Source organism: Megalopta genalis, chromosome 9, assembly GCF_051020955.1.
Source record: "Megalopta genalis isolate 19385.01 chromosome 9, iyMegGena1_principal, whole genome shotgun sequence".
NCBI lineage: Eukaryota > Metazoa > Arthropoda > Insecta > Hymenoptera > Halictidae > Megalopta > Megalopta genalis.
The window spans coordinates 19798039-19820333 of record NC_135021.1 but is presented as its reverse complement, the minus strand read 5'-3'; the positions used below and the strand labels follow the sequence as shown (position 1 = coordinate 19820333).

The 22295-nt window shown below is 40.6% G+C and overlaps 1 protein-coding gene across 2 annotated transcripts in view; it reads right to left on the bottom strand.

Annotated features, from left to right (window-relative positions):
* The window catches only part of LOC117224539 (protein O-mannosyl-transferase TMTC1), a 285088-nt gene that overhangs the window by 51938 nt on the left and 210855 nt on the right, over positions 1–22295 (bottom strand). For both annotated transcript variants that reach the window (XR_013034148.1, XM_076524657.1), the window contains exons 7-9: positions 13990–14179; positions 1575–1696; positions 716–880 (exon numbers count right to left, since the gene is read on the bottom strand). Coding sequence is in view for 1 of the 2 variants with exons in the window: in XM_076524657.1 (XP_076380772.1) it covers positions 716–880; positions 1575–1696; positions 13990–14179 (477 nt within the window). In the remaining variant the exon portion in view is untranslated. The remainder of the gene's footprint in view (positions 1–715; positions 881–1574; positions 1697–13989; positions 14180–22295) is intronic.

The window sequence follows — 22295 nt, the reverse complement described above, 5'->3', positions numbered from 1 at the left end:
ACCCGCGGCAACTTTCGGTCATAGGTGTGAGTGCGGGCCTGGCGCGGTGCCACGAGCGTTGTTCGAGCCCTGACGGAAAGCCCGCCGTAAATCTTCCGGGAATTACTTTGCGATTTCTTGAATCCGAACACCGTCGCGCCGCGTCGGACCGGACCCAGCCGAGCCGAGCCGAGCCGAGCCGCGCCGCGCCGCGAACAGGCTCGCTCTCGCCTCGATGCGAATGACTGCCGAGGAAATTTTGATGACGCGAGAATCCTCGACTTCCGAAGTCGTTTCCTTTCTACCCGGGAATCCGTATGGAATCTCGGCCGGGATTTGTGCCTCCATTTTAACCTCCATTCTCGCCGAGATTCCACTTGTAGATTGTACTAGGATTTTCGCGCCAGTGGGCTGCACGGTACATTACTATGTTCGTGTGACTGCCTCTTATTCGAGTCCGCCCACGAGCCGAATCGGTCGAAACTCCGTTTTTTCATTTCTTTGAAATGTTAATGTCAAAACGCCTCTTCGACCTTTAGCTTCTTATACTTTATATAAATTCGAGTTTTCAACGTCACGAAATAACAAAAATTTCACTGGCAGTGGTAGACTATTTATTATCATTAGTATATCGTATAGATATTCTATGACCGATTTTGAATGCGAGTCTCCGTGTATGCTCGCCGCAAATGTATCAAGCTATGCATTCGTGCTAAAATATTACTAACACACCAACCTGAGCAAAGTCTCCCTGGATGTCCAATCTCTGTTCCGAAGGACCGTTTTGTAGCATCCTAAGATCAGAAGAAGCGCTATTCCAGCTGTTATCAGACTTCTTCTGCGTGGAACGGCCGTCCAGGTGATTTGCATCCCGTAAACAACGAGAAGGATCCATCCAACGCTGTAAATTTATTATTTTCTCCGTTTCGTTCAAACCTGTTGTACTTCATTCTCATTCGCACTACTCTAACTTACTTAGCAATAAAAGAGTTATCGACTCTTTGTAAAAATAATACAAGAATAGAAAGAACGATCTCCGACTAATCGAATGTTCGGACAACCGCTGTAGCTACTTGAAACACGTGGTTCGTAAAGTGGGGGTCATATTGGCCCGATTAAAACGGTCGATGCATATATTTGAAAATTGCAGCATAATGCTATATTTTTAAGATGACTGTATGATGCAGGGTGTACGTTTGAAAAAACTTTAAATATAAATATCTCGAAAACGGTACATTTTCGGGACAAATGTGATAAACAAAAGTTACTTCGATTTCAAGGGAGAAATACAACTATTTTATTTATTTTTTCGTCGTTCGTCGCTTCGAAGATTATTTGGAGGGTAACTTCGACTCTCTAAATGAAATATATATATTAAATATAAATTATAAATTATATATAAATGTATATTTTTATTTACAGATTTTTATTCTACGAGAAATAAGACTAATCTTTTGTATGCAATATTTCTTAATCAGATTTGAACTTACAAGGAAATTTAGTCGAATAGAAAATTTGTTCGCTTATGAAACATCTTAATTTTTTTAATCTTTTTTATAGAAGGGATAATATATCAAATGAGGAGTCAATATTACCTGGGCATGTATAGCACTCGCTCCGCGACGACGAATCCGACAGTTATAAAAAGATTGGATGCGGGCAGGAACGGCAGTACCAGGAACATCCAACCAAGAAGAAGAGGCGGGTGCCTCTGTTGCTGGAAAATGAAACAGAGATTACAGTTTTAGACGCATGTGGCGTAAAAATGGTCTGCCTTGGAACGAAATTGCCTTGGCGTTGCCGAGGAATGCGACGCCAGCAATTGACCGTGTCTTAAATGAACTTTATATTTATACGAAGAGAAAAACATTGTGTTCGCTCACTTGAGTTCTTCGAAAGGGTTCAGAATTTTGCTACGAACGTCCCTCAAGTACTGCAAGGAAGGAAATTGTATGCTCATTGTGCTGAGAAGTTTCAATATACAGAGATTCGAGGCTTCCATGATCCCCGAGGATTGGAGATTTCGCGATAGACTCTGTATCTATTTGGTATAATTATCCCAACGTTTGAGTAATATCCAGCTGGCTTCGCGAGTATCAGCGAAACTGATTCGGCATACCATTTGATCAATCGACGAATATAATAGCAATTATAGCAGAACGTAGAGATAACTTCGAATGGCCTCGAATTGAGATCGAAAACGTCAATACCGAGTATCTTATAATCGTTGTTATGCGTCTTTAAAAGTTGAATCTTGAGTAACCTGGCGAAATTCAAACGTTGTTCGATACAATCGACGAGAAGAACTTATGGATCCGTGGGAATTAAATTCCCGAAACGATAGATTGAAAGAAATCCCTGCGGGCGCCGATCCGATTCGATAGATGCCAATCGAACGAAAGGAAGTGCACCCATTCGGAGACAATACTCGATATCGTATTTTCATTATAATATATATTAATATATTATAATATTTATTATAATAAATAGAAAAAATTTGAAACTAGACAAACCGTTTCGCAGCATTTTGGTCAAAAATATTGAGAGAAAAAAACGGTACGACGGAATGGAATGCTGGAACAGTCGGTAGAAACGGCGCCGAATCAATCATTTATCGACCAGGAGAGAAATAGTGCCGGGATGATTCTGTGAGGATGAAGACACGACTCGCTCGACTGACTCTTCTTTTGTGTGTCGCCGGGGGGTGTCTCGTTCGCGCTCGGACGTCAGGAATTTAACGAGCGGATCGTGGAATGGGAGGATCGTAAAGCGCCCGGAAAACACGTCGACGACGAGGACAGGGTTTTTTTGAGCTACCGACTACCAACTGAAGGATGGACAGCAGAAATCACGCAACAACCGGGCTGGATTAAAGTCTCCGGAAACGAGATCAGACCGGCTGGCTTCGTTCGGAACTGATCGAGGAGGGTTGTTTCTTGGCGTCCCTGGCGGGCAACTGTGTTTGGACACGTTGCCGGGGATCGAACATTCGCCGACGTTCGACAATGAAACTTTAGCATTATTTTATTTCGTTGCGCAGGTCATTGGCAGCATCGAACAGCAAATATACTAATTCGGAGACAAATGTTGTTGCATAACAGTATTTTCATATAACGGAACAACAAACGGTTTCGATTCGATTTTAATTAATACTTGCGACAAAATGAAAGAAGATTAACGAAACTCATTTTGTTTAGAGGTAACTGCATGCATAGAATGAAAATCAAAAAGACAATATTTAATAGAGCGAAGAAACAAAGTAGTTAGTAAATAAGAAAGTAAGAGACGATTATATTCGGTAAATTCAGTAAAAGACGATAATGTTCGGTACATTCGATAACAGACAATAATATTCTGAACACGTTCGGTAATAGACAATAAATTATTATCGTATTATTATTATTTATTTAGTATTTTTGGGTCAAAACCCTTTGTTGTGATAATACTCGGTAAAAGACGAATTTCATCCGACAGAAGCAAGTAAATATGCTGTGCGTTTACGTACGGTATTGTAATAAAAAATATACAATTCATATAATATAGAACGTTCGAATAAGAGTGCGTTCATATAATAGAAAGCTTAAATAAGATTGCGTTCATATAAGAGAACGTTGACATAACGGGCGATCGTATAACGGAGGTTCCATTGTATGTTTATGGCTGTTATAGCAAAATAGATTTCACAGAGAATAATTAAAAATAGTGTATATATAGTTTGAAAAAGCAGTTTCTGTTTTAAACGAGTAATTGGAGATAATGAAGGAAATTTATATAATATAGCATGTAATATACTAGTCTTTTTGTTTCATAAGGAATTGGAATCGCTGTAAAAATAAAGAAAGCAATGACATGTATGCCTTTAAACCTTAAAATGTGTGGCAAGCCTTTTGACTAATCCAATATGCGTAATATTCCGGATACTTATAGATACATACATTTGATGATCCAATTATTTAGAAATGGCGACGGAATAAATAATTACAATGGTCTCAACAATAACAAGAAATCTGTCGATGTCCTCGTCGTAGATACGAAACACGGACTACAAACGACTTTCTGATAAAAATTCACAAGTAAAATACGGGAAACCCAGTTTTTATGAAAGAAGATTCAACAAACAGGGCATACATAAAGCGATGAAATTGAAAAAGCATGAGAACAGCCAGATTTCGATAGACAAGAAATTAATTTCTATCACCTTTGTAACAGAAACTTCCCCGGAAGTAATTAAAATATAAATGACAGTGCTCGTGGCAACGCAAAGGTGTGCAAGACAAAGGAATGTCAGGATCGTTGCGAAGATTGTGTAAATCCGGCGGTGAATTCTCCACGGTACAATGTATCCAAAGAGATGCACAGTGGTGAAAATATTCATGAAAAATACGATAAATATGCGGGTGCAGCTGAAACATCAATTCACGCGCGCATCAAGGCGAACAAACATGGCCGCGTGAAACGTGAACGTATCGAGGAGGAATCAGCGCCCACGGAGGAAATACGCGCCACGGAAGGGAAGCAAAGAGAACCGGCAGGGGGCGAGGGGCGTAATACTCCATCGGAGAATGGAAAAAAGAACGATATAGGTTTTGCGAAAATACAGGAGACAGCACGCAAATCCTACCGGGTTTCGATGCGACGACTAGATTGCATTGCTTTATGTAAAATAATAGAAATTGTCTGCATCGATTGGAAAAGGCAAGAACCAAACAAAAATTGCATTCTCTCTTTAATCATTTTAACGCGAGTTTCAACTGATATGTTCATATTCTGAAACCTCCTACGGTGTCCATAAAAGCTTAGAAGTAAAAACTGATGGAAGATGAGCATCCGAAGAGATAGAGTTTAAATTTTGGAAAATGATAGAGCTAATTCGTGGCGACCGATGTATACGATGCGAAAGAATGGATGAGAAATAGATCGATCCTAAAGAAGATAGAAAATCGTATGAGAGAAATCTGGAAAGCAGAAAACTAAACAACGCAAGGGATCGGCTGCTATAGTCGGTAGGGGTGCAATGTACCACCAGGAGCATTTGTCAAACACGAGAGATAAGGGTCGACAGAAAGGTTTCCTCATAAACTGTCCCAATTCTTCAAAAAAATAAAATAGAAGGTAAGACCCCGGAAGAACCTTTGTAACTCAACACAGGACATAAAATATGGGAAGGTAACAATGCCCAGAAAAGAATGATACGTTTTACGTGACAATGAATGAAGCTGAACGAACATTTCCTGTATCATATAAAAGTAATTCTATTATACGGTCGCAGATATCTTGGAGATATCATATTGTTTTTGCTTATAGTTTGTTGCACGTATCGTTTGTTTAATTAGCAGTCGTCTTAACGACTTTATACTTGCAGCGTTCGTTTGATGTATTTTTCTCTACATCTTATATTACACTTTTATAAACAGCTATAACTATCAACAACAAAAAATGCTAAAATAGTGTTGAGGTATGTATGATAGTAAAATAACTCGCTTACGTTAATATAATTCAGGAGATATTAAAGAACGATTTGTGAACCATCGCATTAATAAATTTTCAGCTTGAGCGTTCACTCACTCAACAGGTCATTCTAATAGTTAAGAAGCACCAACAATTCCGATAAGCACAGTTTATTTTCGAATATCTTCTTATCCGATCCGATGTCTTGCGAACTGTGTGTATGAAGTTTATAAAACGATTGGAAGCATCGAGACTGGGACAAACGTCAGCCGACTCGATGGATACAGAGAGCCAAGTACTAAAAAATAATGTGCGAATGGATGGCACGCCAGCGAGCGAACAGACATTAAATGTGTCAGCCGCTGCCAGCGCTCGAAGCCGCGCTGATTCCACGGAAAACGTGGAATCGTCTATGACAACCGGTGGAACGCGTGCCGCGAAAATAGGAGATGAAAACACGGCGCATCAGTCAAGCGAAGTTGACACATCCGAAGTGCAATCTACCGCAAACATCCACGTTGGCGCAGCTGCGATTATAAGATACGACGCGTCGACAGGTGGTGCTAATCAGGACAAAATCGAGATACGGTGTTCCACCGAGGATTCGTATAGATTAGCTTCCGGCTGTGCTTTACCGGATCCCGTAATTGTGGGCAAAAATTACGCGCTCCCTGGCGCATCCGATCAGGAATATTCCAGTGAAAATGCAAGGGCGAACCGTTTCTCTGAATCGAAAGTAACGAAGCCATTAAATGCCAGTGAAAGTCAAATGAAGTCCGACGAGGGAGCTGGTATTATCTCTTCCGATAGGTACGTCGAGACAGATGGAGACTGCGGTTATAGGAGAACATGAAAATGGACTCGATGGAAGTTCGGTGGATTCCTTTTAGTCATCCGGATAATTGGAAGCAACCGGAGCCTAATTAGGGGACGACGTGGGACAGAATATAAACATTGAGGAGGCATCGAGTACATATGAAACGGATATGAGAAGTGGAAAATATTAGTTTCTCCTGAAACAAATTATGGTTCTGGCACGTGCTATACGACTGAGTTTAACCCGTTGGAGACAAGAAATGTTATTGATGTGTTATGTATATTCGTGTATTGTAAAGAAAATGGGATTCGTTTCTCCTAATAGGCGCACGAAATACATAGGTGGGACACGTATATCCTGATAGACTCCAAAGGGTTAAGTTTGTCACGCTAACACAAGACTATATGTCACTATATATGACCTAATACGATGGGGAGATAACTAATATAATAATGAAATGTTAATCGTAATCATTGATCAAATTAATTAAATCGTTGGTACATTTGTTGAACCTGAATCGGATGAAACAAATATTTGATCAAAGAATTTGGAACTCCCAAACCGCGCTAACCAGTCTATGTTAATAATTACTTAAGTTTTCAGTTATAGATTTTGGTTGCGAATCCAAGTTATCAATTAAGGATAAACATTCGTGTTCTACCTGGGTGGAACTGGCTGACGCGAGATGGTTTCAAGCATTGCAGTTTAATTTTCTTGGTAATAGTGATATTTCAATGGAGGCTGATATATCACGTGCTGCAATTAATCAAACGGCGGAAGAAGAATTGCCGGAACATTGTGTAGCCGAGCATGGTCTGTTCGAACGCAGGAGTTCCAATATGATTGGTAATCTGTTATCTATGGACGCAGAAGGAACAAAGTGGACGATTTCAATTGGGGCGAATGCAGCCGAAACAGGTCGAAACTGTTTCAAAACTGTTGTCGAATCTATCGACAAATACATGATTGACGAACGTGATCGTACATAAAAATAAGACAGATACGAGATTTACAATATATAACGTGCTTATTAAATGTAAACAAACCGTACTAAACCTATGTATGCATTAAACTGCAACATTATAAGTACCGATTGTCAACAACTATACAAATGGGGCGCAAGGCTCGAATAATCGTATCTCCTCTTCCTGAATCGTCCATTTTTGTGCGCAATTTCAGCGCACAAAATGCGATTTGGGGAGAAATTGCTGTAGTTTCGAAACGAATTCACGAAAAGCCATTGGAAATGTGGATCGGGCGAACCGATTAAACGTTACCAATTATTAAATGAGCGATAGATCTTCGGACGAAGACAAATCGTGGCTAGATTGCTTAAATACGCAGGAAACTGCGAAAAGGGGCCAAGCGTGAATATCATAGTGACTGAGAGTAATGATGTCACCGGCGAAAGCGGCAAATGCACGCGATGAAGGATGCCAGCGTTGAGGATTTCGAGGAAAGTAATAAATTGCGGACAAACGTGCACGATGGGTTCGATGATACGATGCATGCGAGGGGGTGCGGGGCACGAATCTGAGGAACGGGGACTGAACTAGCAACATATAATTTGTAAGAAGCCGAGAGCATAGGGAACTGTCTGCGGCGCCATTAATCAGAGGCAACGAGTCTGAGGTGCTGTCTATTACGAGTATCCGAGCTACTTTGAATACCAAAACAACTGGCGTGGCACACCCTTCGCGCGCAGATGCGAATCCAATTATACGCCGTTTAGCTAAAAGATCCGCGAGACACGTCCCATTACTTGGCTCGATAACAAACCATAGGGAGCGCCATTAACGGTAACCAAACGAACGTACGAGCATTCACCGCGCGATCATAGAGTGTGCGAATTCAGAGGCACGCTGGGAAGTCGTCTGAATCGATCGAACCGATCGAACCAAATACAAAAATTGAAGAAATGCTCTTTATTAACTGGTTCGCTGCGCTTTATTAATTGGTTCCGATGAAATTTCGCAGGACACGTGGAAAAGCCACGTCACGATAAATTATATTAATTTGGAAATACGAGATACTTCATTAAATTGTAACACGGGAATATAATTCTTTCGAAGTGACCGATATAATTAACGTGGAATTTGAATAAAGGATATCGAATTGGATTATACGTCGGATTTGATGCACTCGTGACAGTCGATGGAAGTTTAACAGTAGATGTTTGTAATCAGATTTAGAAAATCTGTAATATGAAATTATAGCGTACACCACTGACCAATAAATTAGTAATAGCCAGTAATACACCAACAAAATTTTTGGTTACTTCGAAGATAGTTTGAAAAATCCAATGGTTGCATAAACTTCAAGAAAGTATTCAGTTCAGTTTAATTTATTACACCACTTCGCCATTACCAGTATATTTGTCAAGAATAGCTGACTGGATAACAAGGTTATTTTTATTTAATACTTTACTAAAACTTTAATGTTCTTTATTAAATTATATATCATATAAAAGTGTCATATTTAAACAAAATATGATGAAAATCGAACATGTACATCATAATTACAGTAACTTACACATTTTTCAACGAGATTGCAACTGGTTAAAATTGTCTCGATCTAAGGAAATGTAAATTTGCAGACTGTCGAAAATAATGGAACATCGTCGATGAACAAGTCGTTAAATTCAAAAATGCTGTCAGGTACCGTAATGGACATTTTTGCTGAGGCAAGGAAGAAATATGTAGAGATAATGGAGGGTGAATTTATAAAGGGTGCTTTGAGTACGTCACATATAACCGATTCATCGGGGGAAGGCAGCTGTATGATTGATAGCAACGGTGCCTGTCAAGAATATGAAAAGCCATCGTCTGTACTTACCGGGACGAGTGTTGAACGACAAGAGGGCGACAAAACGGTGTCGGAGCTCTCCCATGAAAATGATGCATTTAATGTTCATGGGGACAAGTACATGCTGTATAATGGATCAACCAACTAATTGGATCAAAAAGTAACTTCCAACACTAAAAGTTACCGAATGATAACGAATAGCGGAAGAACTAAACGTGAATCGCGCAATCTTCCTGAATATTATGGATATAAGTAAAAATTATTTTCCAAGAGAGAATTGAACAAAATGAAGTTAAATTGGCAACGATTGCATCAACTGCATTCGGACATCTGGGCATTATCTTTGAAAGAAAAAATTCCGCTCGAGTGGAATCTGATTGGAACCCGTCCGCGAAGAGAAATAACATGCAGTAAGCATGCCAACGAATGAAGCGGTAATTTGAGGCAATCAAGATCCGTACCAGTCGTAAAGATAAATAGCTTGCTGGAACTTGCCTAGAAAATTCACAGGACATAGTTGCGTCGATATTTAAATTGACGCTTACACTTTTCGGGAAATTTATGGTAGACGCGTTTAATAAATGTAAATGCTACTCGAATTAGGGACGAAAACATTTATTTCATCGTCGCAACGTTACCAGAGGCGATACATAATGAATAAAGATAAACAACAAATAAAACAAAGTAAAAAATTATGAACTTTTGAATTGCATCATAACGGAAATTAAGTTAATATAACAACATAAAAAATAATAAATTTTCAGATTCCAAAATTATTGAAATAGGGTAGCCGGTTACCGTGGGGTGACCAGTTGTGTATTTGGTTTGTTTTCGGGCATAATTAGCTTCGTATTTATCGAATAAGCCGTATTAAATTGTTTTATTCAACGATATAGAAATTTAGAATGTCTTATTAGATAAATATTGAATTGATTATATAGAAAAAAAGAAACCAAAAGCCTAGCAACCGATCACCGTACAGTAACCGACTCCACAACCCTACTTCGATAGAGTTTCGGAACCTCTAAACCTCCAACCTTGTGTAATATTAATCGGGAGTTTCGATCGTGGTCCGAGTCGCAAATAAACCGGCTGGGAAGTAATATTCGGGTCACTTCGTACCTCGAAATTCCGAATATTCGTATCGCAGTTTTGATTAAAAAAGTCCAGGGGGCTGAAATAAACGGACTTACGTTCCATTTCCAAGGAAAATATTCATGCGGCGGATCCCGTGAAGGAATGTCGGACGTAAATTCGTAAAGAAACTGCAACCTAGTTTCGGAAAGTTCGCGAAACCATCCGCGGAACTCCGGTATAAAAGTGAACCTTTTGTTCCTATACCTTTGAAGCCGTTTAAACCGTATCCCGAAGAGAAAGGAACCGCGGGAATACGCGCGGAGTTCTCATCTTCTATATCTTCGGGCGGAGTTACGAAGAACGATGTCGTGAATCACGATTTATTCATGGCCCTCGCGACCATATTTTCGTCCGTACGAGCTCGGGAACATGTAAAAAGTAGCGAACCACCGGATACACGCGTCGCTTCGACCGATGCAGGAGCAAAGAGCACCGAGAAGTCGGTCGAATCGTCTTCGGCCGGGGACCGGTTCACGGTGCATCTCGCCCGAGCATCTTCGTATTGGTATTACGATTTATGTTCGAAGTTTCCTCGAGTTATTTTTAATAGATTAAACGTATGTCGCGATGGCTATATTGCGCGAGTCTGAAATTCTGACGACTTTATAGGATTGTCGACGTTGAAACTATCATGCTTTAACTTGGGTTAATATTCTAAATTAATAATCTCGAAAATTTGGATAGTTTCGTGTCAGATGCTGACACGATATATATATATACTAAGAATAAAGTCAGTAATTAAATCTTGTTTTCACAATGTTCATAGCAATTTCACTTTCTGATATAATAAAATTGTTAAAAATCGCCAGTGAAATATTAATTAGAACTATTGATAATACTTTGTCCGGACAGTTTATAAAAAAGACAGTTCATTTCAAATATTAATGAATTAAAAAAGTACGCGATAGAAAAATGCAGTCACTTATTGACAAATTACATACGCGTGTAAATGTTTCATTCTGTAGCAAATAATGCAGAGCTCGTGTACTACTGCGCAATATAATGAGTTGCATAATTTCTCGCAATTTGTTTCATTCTTATTAAACGAACGTTTCATTTTTTTTTTTTTTTAATGTCTCCACTTCGTTTCTATTATATTTCATCGTTTCGTTGACCAACACGCGTATTTATCGTGTTTTCTCGAATATATATAATATAATATAATATATATAACAATATAATAATATAATTATTATAGATATATCCGATAGGTATAACACCACTGTAACTCCGACTATTATAAATAGTTATATCCGACATATATATTATCACGGCAATAACATGCTGTAGCATTCACCGACGCCACGTTTCATCAACAGCTAAATCATTCTCGATCTTCATCCATGGCCGATTAAGCCATTCCACCGAGGACCAATTCTACTTCACGGACAATAGCCCTTCGGGGACTGTAAGCTGTTCGAGGTCCTAGGTGTCCCTTCAAAGGGTCACCGGAGAACAGTTGGTCTTTCAGAGGCTACCGAAGTACCTTTAAGGTCGCCTGTAGTCTGCATCAAGTAAGAACAGTCTCTAAAACTTCCATCGCGAAGCTTCAACAGCCATGGAATGCTTTCGGTGCTGCCTCCCACCCTGGCCCTCCATCCAAAGTGTGTCAAAGACGCGCGCTGAATGCGGACAATGCTGCATCGAGAACAATGGCGACGAAGCACTACTACAGAAACATCTCAGAAATCGGATGTCAGGCACAAAGATTATCGCGACAAGGCAAAGAGAAGGCAAGGGAGGAGGCCTCGTCCCAGAAAAAGACGGCCGCTCCGTCGCGTTGCTATCAACGTAGACGACGGCGGGTGGTAGCTTGATCTTGGGGTCTAATTTCCACTGTGAACAAGCACGACGAAGGCAGCGACGGGACGCGGAAGGAGGCCGGAAAAAGAGCAGGGCGAACATTGAAACCACGGATATGGGCTTCTTCGAGAAAAGTGGCCAGCAACCGGTTACGCGACGGTAAACCTTAAAGAGGTCATTACGGTGAACGTTCAGCCGCGTTACCGATAGATAACCCGGAAGACAGAGGGTTCCGGAGGTGGCCCGTCGCGCCGGTTGACTCGGCAGTTGCGACGCGAAACTTTCTTCATGACTTTCGAACCAAGTACAACTTTATCATAGACGACTGCGTCGCCTGCGGCAGCTAGCAGCGCGAAACTTTGCGGTTCGTTGCTCCGAGCATTCGTGGTCGAAACGTTTAGCGGCGAAATGACTTCTTGCGGACGATAACTGGCCGATCGTTCAACTTCACCATGTTCCGCCGGCTCGTGTCCGACATCGCCAGATTCCTAACCCCGCTGTCAGCGCGAGTAAACGATATCGATTGGCGATAATAATGCCCCACGACGAAGAGGTTACGAATGAATTTGTTCCGATTAGCTTCTCGCAGACTATTCGGCATAGAGATGTTGGCAAATTTAGATATTCATTTTAACCCCTAGCCACATGATTTTCTTTTCAACTGGAACGATTAGAACCTCTTTGTTATACGGAAAAGATTTGTATTTATTATACGTCTACGTTTATCTTAATGCCCTAACGTTAATATCGAAAGACTAGAATTTTATTTTGTCTTGAAAGAAAACAGTGACATTCGCGCGTAACAGGTTATGTCTGAAATTTTCATGAAACTAACTCTTTATATTAATATGGGTTAATAATAATACTGAATATTTCTGTGCGATCAGTCTTCTGTAATTATTTCGAAAATGTGCTATGTTAAACTTGCTACGAAGTCCCTTTGATGTCTAACACGATAAATTGAGCAGTATTGACTTCGAAGAACTTCCAAGTTGACGCGCGTTAGTTAGTTCCTCCCCTTATGCTCTTGACCTGTAGATAGCTCTGAATATATTTCGGTAATGTTGTGGAGAATTTGGCGAAATAGCGTATGGGATAAAAAGATAAAGTCTCGCAAGTTCTTAAACGATTTTAAGATCTGCGAAGGGAAGTGGCTGTAACATTTGTCTTGAACTTGAGACTTTTGGTCACGTTCCAGGTCAAGTTTCTTTGCCTTCTTCTAGACACTGTTGATAAGAAACTACAAGTAAGCAACGACTGCGAACATTCTTCTTTGCGCGAAACGTTCCGCATTATATCATGAAATATGGGATCATCTAACATTAACTGTGCGCACCACGTTGGATTAAACTGTTCGCGAAGAGTAAAAAGAGACTCACGTTTTCTGCGAGATAACGTTTGAAACTGGAACGTAGATTCTTAAAAAGTAAATTATCTTTGCTATCATATTATATATAGGTGAACATTCGTTACATTCAACAATGACTAATTGACAGTGATAAATTTAATATTATCTATTTAATATTTACCAATATTTTAAAAAATTTGAAAATTATGGGCCGATAAACTTTAACGTATCAAGATACAGCATCGTAGCATAAATTAGTTTTTTATGCAAAAATAATTGTATAAGAAATTTTATAGAAACAGTTAAATTATTGGAATTTGCACTATCGATTAGATATCAAACATTCTACTATGTAACTACTACTACACCGCTATGGACCGAAATCAAATTTCCGTGATCAATAATAATTATTGGCAACGAAACAAATTCTCATTTAATTGCAATTATATTTTTCTACAATAAATGAAATGTTTTATCTTCTAATTATATGGTTCCTTGAACAACAGTTTCAACTTGAATAATAAACACGTTTTTATTACTTTTGGTACCTGAAAGTAACCGAGCCTATTGTCCGCGCATTCGTGTTTCTTTCACGAATCCGGCTAACCGACGATGTTCCACCGTAATTGATTCGTGATTCGCGTGCTCTCACCTCGAAATCCGTGAAGGCTTTGTACGTGAGTATGAGGCAGCCGCCGAAAAACAGGCAGGTGGCCATGTTCCTGGTGTCAGCCAACGAAGCCACCAAAGGAACCGATCCCATTTGCCAGTCGTGGGATAGCGTCGCCGGGCAGAGCAGCAGCCAGCAATTCAGCGCGGCCAGATAACAAAATGTCAATAACCTGAAAGCAAAGGACACGAGTCGCTCGTTAATACCGTCGATACACGGCGCGCAAAAAAATTCATGCAAAAAATTCCTTTTATCGAAAGTCCGCGAAATTCCTGTCGAATAATCGAATTTCTCTGCGGCACTTGTGACTGCGACCCGTGCTCGTAGCACGCGCCGCTTATTACTCCCCGAAACCGTCAATCAGGTGTCATTGAAATGGCCGATCAGACGCGTCGGATGCAGACGCGTTGCGTGAGCCAAATGTCGGATTTTGTTACCTTTCACGCAGAAAGGACAGTATTCGTTTCGTTTCGTTTCGTTTCGGGCAAATCGTTACGAAGCATATATTATTTTCTGTTAACACGAGCCAATGACGTTGATATTCCTGTCAGTGGCGCTATATTCTAGCACTTACTTAACGCTAAATAGAAATCGGGGATTACTGTTCGATTTATACGAATATAATAATATAATATAATATTATATGGTATATAATTATATATATGATATTATGATATGAATTATATATATAATAGCGAATATCTTAAAGCTGCGTTTTGGCATTTGTTATCGCCCACCTAAAAGGAATAACCGTGGAATAACCGGTATAAACTGTATACGAGCGCGATGGATTGCAAACTGGGATCACCCATCGGTCACGGCTAAAAGCTGCCAATGTTCACCAATGGAGCGACCCGTGTATCGAGTATCCAAAGCAACGGGTCTTCGTACGAAGCGGGATACTCGTGGCGAAACCGAGTCGATTTCAAGTAAGGCTGTAAGTGTCCTTAACGCGCGAGCGGATTGAATACCCGCGGCCCTTCGTTCCACTCGAGAAATTATCATCGATATCGGGGCTTCCGGTGATTCGCGAGCTCCGTTGTACACGCACGAATCGAAGTCACTTATCAGCGGCTCCCTTTCATCCGCCTTTGTCGGCGTTGACAGTTTTCCTTCCGCCGGCGCTTCTTTCTCTTCGCTCTCGCCCCCCCCCCCCGTCTCCCGCAGCGTGTTTCTCAGGTGCCCCCGCGTAAATTGGACGATGATACTTCGCGGGTGAAGCGAGTACCCGCGACCGGCATTGTTCGAAGCAGCAGAGCGTGGCGGGCGTCGCTGAAGAGGTCGAACGACGCGCGCGACGCCGTTCGAGAGCCACCCTCGAATGCTGACGCCGGGCTTCCATTTACTCCCTATCAGCGTCTACCGATATAATCGGCCGCCGATATAATACCCGCGCATCTCGCAGCAAACCACCTCAGCCATCTTCGAGGAGGACGGCATCGGAGCACCGTCGCGTCGCACCCAGCGGCCGCTTACTCGGCAAGTCTATTGTTTGTCGAACAAACCGGCACACACGTCGCCCGCCGCGGCCGCGTAACGCGCTGTTAAATATTAGATCCGCTGCTAGGAGCGTTAACACGGGATCCCGCATGATCTTCTCTAATTGTTCTCGGCGGTGGCTGCGGCACCGGGGCGGAACTATTCCCATTCAATGGTTCGGCTGACCAGGGAATCGGAAACTGACGGTTGTGTTTTGAGATAGATCACGGCTAGGCGTGCTTGCCTAGGCCCCAAGCTGTTTGGCCAGTGGAGGGCGTTCGTTCGAATGGCAAATGTGTACACAGTTTTGCCAATCGACTGTCATACCGACCGCTAAAAGTGCCTAGTTTCTGCAGTCTCGCGAGTATAACGAGGACATCGCCTTATTGTGTGGTGGTGGGTAGCGGAGCCGGTTACTGCGGGCTGACCAATTGCTCCGCCTTTGGCTTGTTTTCGGACATAATTCGCCTAATATTTATCGGATAAGATACATTGAACTTGTTCATTGTTTTATTTTTTAACCCCTTCACGACTAAGGGAAACATTTAAAATTCGCCATCGTCGTATTTAATTATTGGTTATTTTTCGTACGAAACGCAATTTGCCAGCACACAACATGCACAAAACGGAAAAAATGTGCAAATTGTGCTATAGGACGCATAATATATGTGCTATGTGCAATGTTCATCTTTGCTTTACAACCAAATGAAATTGCTTCGCAGAATATCATAATTAGCACATCATTTTGTATTATTTTAGTTAACATTTTGTTATAAGAAACCTATGTATTTATAAGTTGGCATAATAAGTCTAATATAATAATATAATAAGCCTAATATTGCATAATAAGCCTAACCATAATTTGTATTACTTTTATAGACCATTGGGAAAAATATTTTCCATAAAATTCCAAAAAATTTACACATTGTTATTGTCACACATTTCATTAAAATTGACGCGAATGTGTTTCCTTGTCTCTAGAATATTCAACAGTGTGTTCTAATTACATTTTGGAATGAACAACAGCGGCTTGTAATTCGCGCATTACACCCAACGTCATAGACGGAATTCAGGTGGACATAATTATCCAACGTTAACGAAGGAGCGCGACAAAAGTGCTGCAAACCTGGAAAATATAAATATAGCTAGTTCAAAGTGGCATTGTTTCTAGTCGCATAGCTCTCCGCGCACGTGAAGAGCAACGTGCCAGATTTCTCGCTTTAGCCAGATATTCGCGTGTACGCGTTCACCACTCGAACAATAGAATGCCGCCGAATTTGTTTCAAAAGAACCGCACTTGGGTTTATTAACATTCTACAAACGATGTACTTCGCGTTGTTTTTCAACGAGACCGACATATTTACGGCGCAGAGGCGCGGATAATTTTCGTTGCATTATTAGAATAAATTCTGCACTCGAAGACTCCATGGCGTACGCATTTTTCCATGTTCGCGTCGGCATTATCAGTATTTTCACACAATAGCGTACAGTTTCTGCGTGTGTGTTTTTTAACGTGCTTTCGAAATCCTAACGATTATCGCGAAAGTGTCCTTCCGAGATGTAAAGATTTTTTATTTGTATGGTTTCATCAATTATTTTAATTCTTACACGTACATATACGCAAAAGGAAATAAAAATATACAAATAATATTACAATGAATTTCATCGTAACAACTTCTGATAGAAAATATTGACAGAAAAATATTGAAATATTATAGGAATCTGGATAATATGTCAAGTGTAACGACAATAACAGAACTTTTCGATCCAATGAATGTAATAAACAAGACCGAAAATTTAAAATTGTTGCTGTTACCCACGTGTGGACGTTGCAAGATTAAAGATAAACAAGAAACAATAGAAAAATTCGCACGTTTCCAATTAAAATTAAAAATAACGTATTCATACACTAACACTTGACCGAAATAATTTCAGGCACCGATTTGCTGAATTTTGAAATCGCGTCGATTCCAATTAATTTTCTAGGGACAAGGGATCCGTGCGCAGCGCATGGGTGCAAAAAATAGTCCTGTCTCCTGTACATCGTTTAAGCAAACACAATTCTTCGTTGTAGATCGATTCGTCCCCAGTGCGTCGTCGTTTCCACGCGGAAGACATCTCGTTCCCTGTGGTTGAAAGTTACCACATGGTGCCGGTCGACCGCTTTTACAACGAGTTCCTCGACAGGAACGACAGTACGCAGCGGTGCCATTATGTGCATAGCTGCAACGACGCTTCAGACGTAGGATATGGGACACGGTACATGGGATACGTGGCATCGCGAACTGCATTGCGGTATACTCGACTTCCCACTGAGTAAAGATGACCTTCCTACTCCGCTTCCGTCACGGTAAACTGATCCGAGCTTGGCCTGAAACAATGTGTCTTGTGTTTGCCCTTTTGAGCCACGCTTCCAGAGACACGGAACCCCTTGATTTCAAGCACTATACGCACCTGTTAATCTTTCATCTATACCGCTGCCGTAAGATTAGTCCTGTAGCGCAGAAATATTTTCATTCGTACGTGTCATTCCAATTTTTTTATACTGACTTTATTAGGTCCAATTTCGAGTTCAACATTTTTATCGAGATCATAAGAGATATATAATGATAAAAATCGCTAAAAATCTGAATAGATATATATTTTTGTTATTTTTATCACGTAATATAAAATAGTTACCTTTAGCTCTACCTGAACATAGCATTAAACTTGTTTTCATACGATCGCGAAGAGAAGATCGATGCATTTTCAATATTGTAGAATGTTATATAAAGACTACCCTCGTCATGTTGAATACACCTGATCAAAAACTCCGTTTCTTTCGTCGCACACCGTGCAACCATCCCATTAAAAGTTTTTAGAATCTCTCTCGTGTATTTCTGATGTGCCCTCTGTAATGAGATGTCCTTAAAACGAAACTAATGAGACAAACAATATTTCGTTTGGCAAGACGCGCGTTGTCAAATACAAAGGAGCCATCTGCGAAGAAACAGAAGGGAAGCACGTTTAAGTTTTCTGATATATAAATAAACGATCGTATAACTTGAATGAAAATCATCGGGGCTCTAGTCGAGCAAACGTTCGTTTCCTTGCATTGTTTTACTGGCAGCCGATGCGTCTCAAAGGTAACAAAGGAACCTGTACATTAAGACATTCATCTCTCAACATGGCTGTGTGCATCTGATGGGAAAATATTAATTCCTGTGAAAGTTTATTTCGACCAGATAATGGGAAAAAATGCCGTCGGAGGTTTAATTTTGACGAACATATGTTTTCAACTTTTGCAATGAATTTCTAAAAAAATGCGTTTTATCGAAATTCTGTTTAAATGAGAAAAAAACAGAATATAGTTATCTACAATCTTGTAATGTACTATTTTTGTTCTATATTTTTAATCATTCAGCGTTCGATCGTTGAGAGATTCCCTTTATAATTATTTTCTTGATATTTAGCCCGCGAAGCAAGGGTGTACAGTAATTTCTCTCTAATTCGCGCTCAGATTGCGCAGAAAAATGGACAATTTGGGAAGAGGGGATTCGATTATTCGAGCCTTGCGGATTATTTTTACAGTTACCGATCGCCAACAACTATAAAAACTTCGTTTTCTTTTTCCCTCGACTCAGACCGCCGACTTTCTTCGCATTATTCTACAATGTGCCGAGTATCAGAGAGGAGCGGCTCTACGAAACGCTTTAACAATACGTCTGTTCTTCAGATATTACATTCTCGACCTCCTGCCAAACCGCACCGCCATATATTACGTACAATGGCGCGTAAGCGAGGCTCGCGCGGCATCGCACGAGGATTTTAAAAGAGTAGAACGGCTGTTTACTCTGGTTAACTTCCACGCGCGTGCGAGCAAAAACATTTTTTGGAGCAGACAGCGTACGACGCCGACGGAAAATACGGTCGGATTATTTTCCACCGGAGGGAGGGATTAATATTTAAAGCCAGCACCGATATGGAACTCGACGGCGCGACGTTACCATCTTCTAAAATCTTTATGTCCACACCTTCGCCGGGAAAGCTGCGAGCCCGAGTTTTATTTGTATTTATCAGCACTCCTGTGTAGCATTTGCTACCCTGTCCTTTCTGAAGCGAAGGTAACGCACCAGACTAAATAAATAAGTTAACCGATCGATGCAGCCGGCCCCTGGTTGACGATATCGGTCGTGTGCATGAATAAACGCGTTAGTGTTGGTTTTATTCGGCCGTTTTTATTCGGTTCTGAAATAAATAAGCGTCGAAACACTGGTCGCGACGCGGTATAGGGCTCACAAATACTGTGTGGATTGTTGACGAGAATTCGAGTGTTTAACATCTGTTGGTTGTTTTGTTATTTATTAATTTATCTAATTTATTTCTCTAATTCATGTACAAAAATTATTTTCTACATTTCCTCTTTGAATTCTTAAGACAATGCAGCGTAGTTTTTCGTAGTTCTCGATCGTTTATCTCAATGGCAGGATTTGTTATAAGCCTTAGTCGCAAACGGCCGGACGTACAGTAGCCCAGAAAAGTGTTCGTACACCTTTTAAAACGTAATAACTATTCTAAAACTGATCTCGTTACTTCTCGAGAATTGTGTGTTAATTGTAGCCTAATTTAATCATCTAGACACAGCATCCTTTCTTGAACAGTATACAAGGGGGAAAAAAGTGGTGCAAAAGGTGAATTAAAACGAAGATATTTGAGTTTCGAGAGTACATTAATTAAAATTAATTCTATAAAGAAGATCATTGTCTTTCTTGAATAAAGATTATTCGTCCTCCTCGGACGATGTTTTGTTTTCGGGGTCATCCCATACAGGGTCATGCAAAGCTATCTTTTACCGTTGCCAGGCCCAGAGTTCACGAGTAGGATAATGCAAATGACGCTTCCTCGCGCGCGCGGCGAGCGTTAAATAAGAAATACAAATTGACCTTCGTAAAACTATCCGCACATTAACGTCATTTGTTCACGACGTACACGTTTTAAGCTGCGGGACCAAAAATCACGCGTTCGCGTCGGGTCGCGCAAATAAACGTGCATTTGCACGTAGCACCGTACATGTTGTTTAGCAATTTCTTTTAGTAGGGCGATCCAACAGCGTGTTTTCGCTGAAGCAGCCGGCACGATATGACACATTACGTTGCGCCGGGTTGCTAATTAATGTCCACCGGCGAAAATAGCGTAACCGGCTCACGTTGCAAAAACCAATGATAATAATGTATTCCACTCGGCGCGGCGCGGCGCGGCGCGGCGCGGAGCGTCGGCGATCTCTTTTCCCCCGTATCATTTTTCTCGGCGACCTGGCTACACTTTTATTTTGCTGACATGATTAATGGCCCCGGTGGCTTAAGAAGCGCAGGCTCGAGATGTAGGAAGAAAGGCTGACCCGAAACGTCAAAATAATAATTCGAAGTATATATCAACCGAAGCGCACGTACTGTTACGTGAAAGAGCTGGATTTTCCTTGGCGCGGCGACCGTTTTACAATTCCGGCCTGACATGTGCGGGGGTGTGGTGGCAGGGCGAAGGGGAGAAAGAGGAGTGTAGGTGGCCGGGTTTTTTGCGAGAACGTGTACGCGACCGGATATTGCCGCGAACGTACGACGAATACACTGGGATTTATAGGCTTTTATTCGTTATTTGGAACGGATGCGTATTGTTGCATTCGTTTCGCGCGACGTATGAATCAAATATGGCAGAGAAATTGCGAACACGACGGAAGAAGAAGCGCTCGCTCCGCGATGGACACCGGATATTCATTTATTAAACGCCTATTTTCATATTTCAGGCGAACGGGAAGAGAGTACTTCTAGTTGTGCAGCAAAAATTTTGCAAATTTTTTCCCCAGGATGAAACACTTCACGAATCATGAAACTTTAACGATGCTCCCTCATCGTTTCGCAAGGTAAACATATACATATGTACATATGCGAGATTCGTATTAAAAATAAATTGTCAGTTTCGAGGGTTATGGAAATTTAAAAGAGAATATGTAGGGTCGAGGAGATGTAAAGGAGATGTAAAGGTCAGCCCTGCTTTTATAAAATGGAATTATACGTTACACGTATCTTTATTTATATTTTAATGGGGTGTTTCAAGGTAAATGCAACGGTCTATGTTACGAACGTCATTCAATGTCGTTCAAAGTCAATGTATAATAAGATAATAAATGGATGACGACGATTATCTGTATATATTAGATGTATAAGTACGGATGAGATTGTAAGCAAACTTTTTATTTGCAACTATTACACAAAAGGATATACTTTCCTTATATTTAATTACTTTACTTATAATATATTAAATAATGGAATGCTTGCTGTTTTAATTTGTGGAGATCAATATAGAAAATCAATATATTAACAGATGTTCGTATAATGGAACAAATTCATAACGGGTGTTTCAATAACAAGTGCATGGCAAATACCGACCCAATGGAATGTAATTAAAATATAGAAGTTACAATTACCTTATTAAATTTCTTATTCCCCCCAGACAAATTAATACAGAGCTCGGAGCGCCACGAAGCAATAATAGCTGGACTGCGAATCTTTTTGCGAAATAGAAATATTATGCACCCGTTTCGTAAAATAACAGCCATTTTAAAATGTCTATCTTCGTCCAGTAATTGGAATAAGTCGAGAGTGACGTATCAGTCTGATTGAATTTTCTGAAATGTATTTCTTGTTTGAAATGCCGCCTATTCGTTTTACTCGTGCATGTATAAGTCCGCTGTCTACTAATAGCAGACAATACGTGCACATCGGAGAGGTATGCAAAATACCACGGATACTCAACGTGAAAACGGTCCGCCCTAT